General features: G+C 37.6%; 1 protein-coding gene across 1 annotated transcript; it reads left to right on the top strand.

Moving 5' to 3' along the window:
• The first annotated feature begins 576 nt into the window (after positions 1–576).
• On the top strand, positions 577–8,495 carry LOC117389542 (high-affinity choline transporter 1-like). The gene is made up of 8 exons (XM_033987225.2): positions 577–817; positions 1,183–1,296; positions 1,757–1,912; positions 1,996–2,144; positions 2,851–2,994; positions 3,105–3,258; positions 6,556–6,773; positions 7,842–8,495. Exons 1-8 carry the CDS (start codon positions 634–636, stop codon positions 8,493–8,495), a joined length of 1,773 nt encoding a protein of 590 aa, XP_033843116.1. The 5' UTR covers positions 577–633.
• The last annotated feature ends 1,108 nt before the right edge of the window (positions 8,496–9,603 follow it).

The following is a 9,603-nucleotide window of genomic DNA, read 5'->3' on the forward strand; positions in this document are numbered from 1 at the left end:
ACATGCACTTTTACGCACCTTTTAATTAAGCCCAATTGTACAACCTGCGCAACACAAATTTGGTTTATGAATAGGATCCTTCTAAAAAAAAAGTATCAATAGTTGTCCCTCACCTCGCAAACTAGCTTTGGGTCAATTCTGAAATGACACATTGAATCAAACATGGTTGCATAATTTAAATGAACCATTTTATTCTATTGATGTAGGGAAATACAAAACCCTCAATTCTTTTAGTTAATGAGCCCTTGATATTTTCTTTCTTTCTTTCCTTTTTTTTTTTTTTTTCATTTATAGCTGTAGGCTAAACCAGCTTAGTCATTTGGGCTATCAGTAAAGGCAGTTAATTCAAAATGATTCCCTTTAGTATCGTTTCTATTTCATTATTTTTGAAATGACTTTATAATCTGACAATGCCTTTGTCAGATAATAAGGAATTAGGACAAGTGAAGTGACCATTCTCATAGTAATGTTAATATCCCATTTAAAGAAAGAAAGATTAGTCTTGGTTGTGTCTTGTCCCGTGCGCTCTCTACTCAATCACTCCTCTCTTTTCCTCAGCTCTCCATGACACTCTGGTCCAGGGCGCACAGTAGCACTTGATCTCGGCGGAGGGAAGCGGACCAAAGGAATAAGATGGGAATTCACGTCGAGGGTCTCGTGGCTATTGTACTTTTTTACGTTTTGATTTTATTTGTGGGAATTTGGGCTGCGTGGAAGAATAAAAACTCCGGAGTTACTGCCGATGGACACCGCAGCGAGAGCATCATGGTCGGAGGAAGGGACATTGGACTGTTTGTTGGCGGGTTCACGATGACTGGTGAGTTTTAGACATCCTTCACCAATCTTTTTACGGATTTGGAGTGTGTTTTACTGGATTTTGGTCGTTTTGGTAACTGTGCTGCAATTTGTCTAAAAAGTTTCACTGCGCACGGTATGTAAATGCTTTTTTACGCACGACCATGGCGCACACAGTAATAGTTTTTACCTAAGACTCATACTTAACAATGTTACATGCAATTACAGATGTCACGTGACGAATATTAGTATTGGGCCAAAGAATCGATTATATTGCTGTATAACAATCAACTTTCATCATTGCCACACACAAACTGAGTAGAATTCCCCGAATAATGTTAATGCATTCTTACACATTGCATTCAGATTACATTTTGTTCTTTCTAGCCACATGGGTAGGTGGGGGCTACATCAACGGGACAGCAGAGTATGTGTATCTGCCTGACTTTGGACTGGCCTGGGCACAAGCTCCGTTTGGATATGCTCTCAGTCTGGTTGTGGGTAAGAACACTTCACTTTGTTGATAGTCAGGGCTAATTAAAGCTTTTCACTCAAGAAGAATCCTATGCTGAAATTGGCAGTTGAAGCTTACACTGCCCGTGAAGTCCAAAGCAATTCTATTTAATGTAGCGTTATCTTCTATCCTCTGTCTAGCTTTTGGGCTACTGCTGTTCACGCTTGTCCAACCAATTTATCCGGCAGTGGTGTAAGTTATTTTGAGTGGGCCAGTTTAATTATCAAAAGAGACTCAAAGAAATTGTATAAACTGGAGTATACCTGTATAAAGTAGGATGTATTTTTCCTTATAAATAAATAAATAAATAAAATGTTCAAATATGCTCAGACAGCAGTAGTGTACCTTGCTTACTGTGGTGACTCATAAAGTATTCCCCATTCATTCATTTATTCATTAAATGACTGGCCATTTGTCTGACTTACTTAAATGGTTTGCATCACTCAGGAGGGCTTTTCTTTGCCAAGCCAATGCGTTCTCAAGGATACGTCACCATGTTGGATCCATTCCAACAGCTGTACGGGAAGAGGATGGGCGGACTGCTCTTCATCCCTGCGCTCATGGGGGAAATCTTCTGGTCAGCCGCCATTTTGTCTGCCCTGGGTATGTTCTCAATTAACTGAAAGTATCTAAATGGAAATACACTAATGAACTTATCTGGAGAATAAAATTGGTCTTGTTTGCAGGTGCTACACTAAGTGTCATCGTGGACATAAACATCAACATGTCAGTAATAATTTCAGCGCTCATAGCAATCTTCTACACTCTGGTGGGAGGACTCTATTCTGTAGCCTATACAGATGTGGTCCAGCTCTTCTGCATCTTTCTTGGATTGGTGAGTTTTAGGCTAGGCATAAGAAACCATAGCTGAATATGTGATAAGTCAAGTTTGGGACTCATGAGACTCATGAATATTTTTAAGTGCTTTATTTGTCATTATACAGTCATTGCAAAAAATAAAAAATAAAAAATATAAATATCAGATGGAGAGGTAGTTCTTAGAGGTAGAGGAAAACCAGAATAACAGAAAAAAAAATCCCCTTTCTTTATTAAATATACAAATATACAAAAATAAAATTAAGACATAACATTTAGACATTAAGACAAGAATAGAATTAAGACATAACATGTATTAAAATGTTAAACTAAAATCATATGACCATTTGGAAAATAGTTTTAACCCCCTGCACACCACTTTCATTTATAAGGGAAGTAACAACAACAATAACAAAACATGGAAGAATCAAACCCAGGAGCTTGCTGTGACCACTTCATTGGATTTTAGGCACAACTCTCATAATGTCCCAACTTTATTCTTCAGCTGAATAGGGCCTTCTGAGTTCGCATTTTACTCTTTGTGTGGGTGGGTTTCCTTTTGGTCCTTCGTGTTCCCCCATAAACTTAAAACATGCACAGTAGTCCTGTCCAAGTCAAGCCCAATGTCCAGAAATGGGCATTGAAGAACAGCAGGTGCAATATAGTGTAATATACCTTTGATGCTCTACAAGACTAAACATATTTCCATTCTGTTTTCTCTGAAGTGGATCAGCGTGCCTTTTGCTCTGTCCAACCCGGCTGTGTCAGACATCAGCATCACCGCCAAAGAAGTAGTTTACCAGAGTCCATGGCTGGGGAAGATTGTGTCTGATGACAAGTGGCTGTGGGCTGACAACTTCTGTTTACTAGTATGTCAACGGGTCCCAGCTCTCTCTTAGCTCACAATATCTCTGTATCTGTATATCTGTGTTGTGTGTGTGTGTGTGTGTGTGTATAGTGACTGTTTCTTTATTTGCAGATATTAGGGGGAATTCCATGGCAGGTGTATTTTCAGAGGGTTCTTTCAGCCTCTTCAGCCACATATGCACAGGTGCTCTCCTTCCTTGCTGCTTTTGGCTGCCTCGTCATGGCTGTGCCCTCCGTCCTTATTGGAGCCATAGGAGCCTCCACTGGTAAAGACTAATCACAAATTTTTATATGTTTTTGTTGTTGTTTTTGTATTTACTTGATTACTTTGTCGAGCAGCATGATCCTTCATATGTACATTGTCTGCATGGACATGAATTATGCATGTATCCACATAAAAATTAAGCCATCGGTGATATTTTGGGTTAATCTGTGCAATGACAAAGAAAAAAAGGAGGAATATTCTCAAAAAAGAGGTCCTTGAAAATGACTTATTTTGCCAGTTGCGGTCAGAACTAGATTGCTTGGTTAAATTGCGTGAAAATACATTTTAAAATGCAGTGTTTAATTAACTTTCCACATGTGGTAGTAGTAACTCACTAATGGGGAAAAATTGCCTTTTCCAACCATCACCAATCTCTCATTTACTCACCGGAGCTACAGTTGTAAGTAAAATATATAATGTCAATGAAGAACTGAATAATGAAAATTATGCTGTCCTGTCAAAAATAAACATAAAAGGCATCAGTGCTACCAACTTATCAACATATAGCACAAAAACACAAATCTATTAAGACTAACTTTATGTACGAATTGTGCTATACAAATACTAAACCATGAAACCAAGTCTCTTCTAATCTGTAAATTAGGTGTAGACACACACAGCCACATGTTGATTAAGCAGTTAATGAAACATCACAAGTCAGTGGTTGCGTCCAGGACAGTGATCCTTTATTCAAATAGACACAGATCAAAGCAGAGCCGACATGCATACTGGCGAATTTCAGGCATGGAAATACAGAGAAATACATAATCAAGAGGGAGTAGAATCCTGCCATGGAGAGCAACAGACCATGGCTTAGTGAATATTATATCTGAGGAGGAGCTTGTTATTTTGGTTGCAGTGAAGAAGTGTCTATGTAATCGCTAATTAGCTTAAGATTTTGAGATACGAGGAGGAAGACAGATGCAGACAGATATCGTAATCTTATGCGGTGCAGTTGAAATGGTTGGTGGGTTGAGACTGATGTGGGGGGTAGGTGAAAGAGCAAGCATGATTCACTGTCCCGCTGAGAGACGTAAAGGCCATCTGACCCCAGAGCAGTAGCGAGCCCTAGTCAGCTGAGATTAAACACCTTCAGTATACCTGCTTTGTAGGAGTGGGCAATATTGACAAAAATCAGTATCTCGATATGTTTTGCATTATCTTGCTAATATTTTAATGGTGTGTCTGGAATGTGCCTGTAAATGTCTTGGTTCAGGTTCCATTCTAGTTTAGCAGAAAATGTCGATGGACTGTAAAATTAACAACAACAGGGCAGAAATATAACTGTACACCCTTGTTTGGGAGATTACACTACAAACATACGAACATGCTCTACAGTGCATGTGAGTAGTAACACTTTAAAATGAACAAATTGTTTACTAAGATTAGATAAGGATTCGATTTTAGGGTTATGGTATTAATGATGTAGTTACTTAGGCTGGATTATTCTAGTTCATTATGAATTAAGTCTTTGTTCATGCTTTATTAAGGCTATTCAAAGTGTAATTATAAAGTGTTACCTGTGGTACTTGTTTACCGGGGTTAATATGTCAGTCTCCCGGATGTGTTTAAAATGTGCACTGCATACTGATTCATTATTTTTAAAAATAAAGAGTACTAAAAGCCACATAGATATAACTCTAAAATTGTACAGCCTTAACACTGATTGTGAATTACTGTCTTGATTAATATGACCCATTTGTTCATCTGTATTTCTTGATTCAGTTCTGTCAAAATGTCAAGTCAATATTAATAATGTTTCACAATGTTTCAAGAATAAATCATTATTAATTAAATGATTATTAATGAAAAACTCATTCAAAATCCAATTAAAGAGCATTACATATTCAACAACTCTGGGTCATTACTCAAAGTTGATGGTGCGTGACTGTAAACTAATCAATCATCTTGTGAAACTAAACTGTGACTTTTTGTATCACCAACGCTTAATTAGAGTTTGAAATATACTAAATTAAAGGTGCACTTTGTAACTTTTCTAGTGGTGGGGGGGGGGTCACTTTACGGAGATGTTATTAGAGTCTATTTTTAGTTTATTTTTTAAGTCTTTTTTTTTTTATTATTTTAAGCTATTTATCTATTATCTTGTTTTATTGCATGTACCATTTTCCTTCTGTTCTTTAACTGTGCGGTGCAATATTGGAATTTCCCCACTGTGGGACTAATAAAGGCATATCTTATCTTATCTTATCTTAAATACAGTTGAAACCAGAAGTTTACATACACTAAATAAAAAGACACATATGCTTCACTGTCTGACATGAAATCAGACTAAACTATTTTAGGTCAGTTATGATTATCAAAATTATTTCTATTTGCTAAATGCCAGAATAATGAGAGAAGGATTTTTTTCATTTTTCATTGCTTTCTTCAAAGTCAGATGTTTACATACATTCCATTAGTATTTGGTACCATTGCCTTTAAACTGTATGATTTGGGTCAAACATTTTGGATATCTTTCTGCAAGCTTCTCAAAATAGTTGGCAGAAATTTTGGCCCATTCCTCCTCATAGAACAGGTGTAACTGAGCCAAGTTTGTAGACCGCCTTGCTCACACACGCCTTTTCAGGTCTGTGCATAAATTTTCAAAAGGATTGAGATGAGGGATTTATGATGGTCACTCCAAAACAATGACTTTGTTATCTTTAAACCACTTTAAAGATAACTCGTTTAGCAGTACACTTCAGTTCACTTTTGAAGACCCATTTGCGCCCAAGCTTTAACTTCCTGGCTGATGTTTTGAGATGTTGCTTCAGCATTTCCACATAATGTTCTTTCCTCATGATGCCATATATTTTGTGAAGTGCACCTGCGGCAAACAAACCACACAACATAATGCTGCCTTTCCCATATTTCACAGTTTGGATGGTGTTCTCAGGCTTGCAAGCTTCCCACTTTTGGTAATCATAACTGACCTAAAACAGGAAAAGTTTGGACTGATTACATGTCTGACAGTGAGAAAAAAGCATATGTGTGTTTTTATATAGTGTAAACAAGAAGATTCTGATACTTCCACCAGCAAAGTAACGTAGTGCACCTTTAATCTACTACACATTGATATTTAATGCATTATGTATTATAATTGACCTCATATCCTATTGTTTTCCAAAGTAGAAATTGTACAAGTGTACAAATGTATTTGTGCAGCCATCATTTTACTATTGTCCCAACTGTACTGGCTTAAAAAAAAAAAAAAAGTCAGTAAAAGTGTTTTTGTTTTTTTGTTTTTTTCACTTAAATTGTTCCCCTTGTGACAAAATCTTTATCACTTTTCTCGCAGATTGGAACCAGACCACTTACGGATCTATACCTCCAAAGGACAAAGATGAATCAGAAATGATTTTACCAATAGTCCTCCAGCACCTGTGCCCGCCCTACATTTCCTTTTTTGGTTTGGGGGCGGTCTCAGCAGCGGTTATGTCATCTGCAGACTCATCCATCCTCTCCGCAAGCTCTATGTTCGCCAGGAACATCTATCAAGAGGCCTTTCGACAGTTGGTAAGTATCAACAATGATTATAATACTGTCTGCTACAACAATTTTAGAAAAGTCTGAACAACAATCAATAAATCCATTTTCGTTTTTGCTGTGTAATTTAAAAGTTTGTCTGTTGTCTTGAAAAATTGGGAAATGCAATCAAAAGTTTCTTGTTCTTTTGACTTTCAATTTGTGGGCATCACTTACAGAAGACCTATTGTGCTTGTGTTTGCTATATACTGTAGCTATAATCAATGACACCTGTGTATCATTATGTCATAATTTGGATATTTTAAGTCAGAATATTCATCTAAAATGGTTTAGTGGTGTCCAGTGGGTGCTGACACTGTGGAAAACGCCATCACAAGGAGTTAGCATCTCCAATGGATAGCTGCAGATCATGCTAGCAAACAACGATTTTTTTTTTTTTTCGTCACCAAAATGACAATGCAACACGGCCAAATCCTGAGCATATCATGATTAAGAAAATAAAATTAGAGAACAAACTAAGTAGAAAGCAGTGGGCATATGCCGGTGGCAGTGCAAATAGGGACTGATCGCAATATGGCATCTTGAAAATAAGCGATTAGATTGCTCAAACATGCACAAAGCACTCCAAATACAACTACAGGTGAGTAAACGGCAAGGGAAACAACTCCAAAAACTTCATAAAAAGTCAATTTCACATAATAGGTCTGCTTTAAGCAAATCTGCTGCCCCTTAGCTTATTTAGTGCAACTTGAGTTTTATGCATGCTGTTCTCTATTTCAGTGGTTCTTTTCAGTGTTTTCACAACAAGTACCTCTAAAGAAATGATCTTACTTTCTGAGTACTTCCTGATCTAAATGAGGTCTATAACAGGGTTGTATCGGGGCTGAACTAAGACTAAACTAGGTCTTAAAAGGACTTAAAAGAAGATCAAAATCATCATTTAAGTTATCTTACCAGAAGGGGTTCATGTTGCACAGCTTAAGAACCACTTCTCTACTTGATGCAACCATGTATGTTTATTTTGGCATGGCACTTGCACAACAAGTCTGACTTAAGATTACTGAAATAATTAGAGCATACTTTTTCTGTTTTGTCCAGGCATCGGACAGGGAGATAGTGTGGGTGATGCGCTGCACAATCTTTGTCTTTGGAGCAGCTGCTACCGCCATGGCTTTGCTAACTGGATCCGTCTATGGCCTCTGGTATTTGAGTTCAGATCTGGTTTACGTCATCATCTTTCCACAACTTCTCAGTGTCCTGTTCGTCAAAGGGACTAACACATATGGCTCTGTGGCTGGTTACATTTTTGGACTTTTGCTGCGTATTGGTGGAGGGGAACCCTACCTCAAACTACCTCCGTTTATCTACTACCCTGGCTGGGTTACTCAAGAGCGGGTCCACCATCTTACAGGGGATGTGGAATATTTCATCCAGCAGCGATTCCCATTCAAATCTGTTTCAATGGTAGCTTCATTATTGGCTAACATTATCTTTTCATATCTGACTAAGTATCTATTTGAAAGCGGTATATTGTCCCACAAGTATGACTTTTTGGATGCAGTAGTGTCCAAGCATAGCAAGGAGATTATGGACAAGACTACACTAGTTGGCAACCACGATAACATTACATTAGCCGAGATGGCACCGGTCAGACAAGCGTTGGGACCCCCGCTGGCTGGGACTTTTAGAAACAATGAAATCTTGAGCGACGATGGTGGATCAAGTCCTGAGCCGTTTGGAAATGAGGACTAAACGGCACAAATGAAATTGAATTATAAGATACTACAATGTAAACAGATGTATTCTTCAGGAAACTTGCTACTGCCACACTGGATGCAAAGAGATCCAAGTGACTCTACAAGTTTATGCTTCTTATTAAGGAAAGGTCTGAGGAAGTTAAATTTTCAATCATTTGAACATCTCAACGCAATCAGACTGATGCTGCTAAAGCTGACTGATGAATATTTGAACAACTGTGCTCTGGTAAAGAGAAAAGTGCAATATCTAATCAAAAAAATTGTATTGTGTGTCGATTCTGTATATGTGTGTACAGACCCCAGATCACGTCTTGGGCTTTTATTTTTTAAGATTTAATTTGCATAGTAGACAATAGAGCAATAATGTTTTAAGGTGCAGAGAGTTAAACACTGTGTAAATCTAACATTTTTACTTAAAAAAAATGTCCTTTTAGTGTCTTTGATCATCCATACAGAAGTTTGCCCTTCATATTTTGCCAAGATTCAGAGCCAAGAAATAAGATCATGAGTCAGCACATCATTCACACTACTAATTAATTAAATGACTTCACAAAGCTTAATTTACTAAATGAGGCTCCATCCACAAATCCATTGAAGTTATTGCTAAAGATAAAAGAATATATTCCTGTGGGTTATTGTAAAAAAATGTATACAGGAATAATGTTTATCAGATAAGTTTGCCATCAGAATCAGACAATATGGTGGAATTTGCTACAGCAGTCAAAAGGAAGGAAGCTTGCATCAGCTGTGTATATTTGACCTAAATGATTGAGAAAATCACAGGTTCAAAGATGAACATTTCTGGCCTACATTTATTTCACTAAGTATGTCAGTGTGCAGCTGTTTGCATAATAACTATTTGTTATAGTTGCATACTAAAGCAGTAGCATTGTTGATATGGTTCATATCTTCATTGGCAGACTGATTTCCCAGTGTTTAAATGTTTAAACCCCGGTCATTGGCCAGGTCAGTGATAAATGGTGTTCTGTCTGAATTGTTGTATGTGTGGGTGTTTATGATTGTTTGTTTCCTTGTCCTAAACCTTTTATTGAGCGCAGCAGGTTAGAGGAGACAGGAAATGAGTGTTAGTCCAGGACGCTGGC

Source organism: Periophthalmus magnuspinnatus, chromosome 21 (genome assembly GCF_009829125.3).
Source record: "Periophthalmus magnuspinnatus isolate fPerMag1 chromosome 21, fPerMag1.2.pri, whole genome shotgun sequence".
NCBI classification, from domain to species: Eukaryota; Metazoa; Chordata; class Actinopteri; order Gobiiformes; family Gobiidae; genus Periophthalmus; species Periophthalmus magnuspinnatus.

Bases quoted from the DNA above. Each gene is read 5' to 3' on its own strand.
- LOC117389542 (XM_033987225.2), top strand. From the start codon at position 634: ATGGGAATTCACGTCGAGGGTCTCGTGGCTATTGTACTTTTTTACGTT. The intron at 1,297-1,756 runs GTAAGAACACTT...TGCATCACTCAG, and splicing joins TGCTCTCAGTCTGGTTGTGG to GAGGGCTTTTCTTTGCCAAG. The intron at 1,913-1,995 runs GTATGTTCTCAA...TCTTGTTTGCAG, and splicing joins CGCCATTTTGTCTGCCCTGG to GTGCTACACTAAGTGTCATC.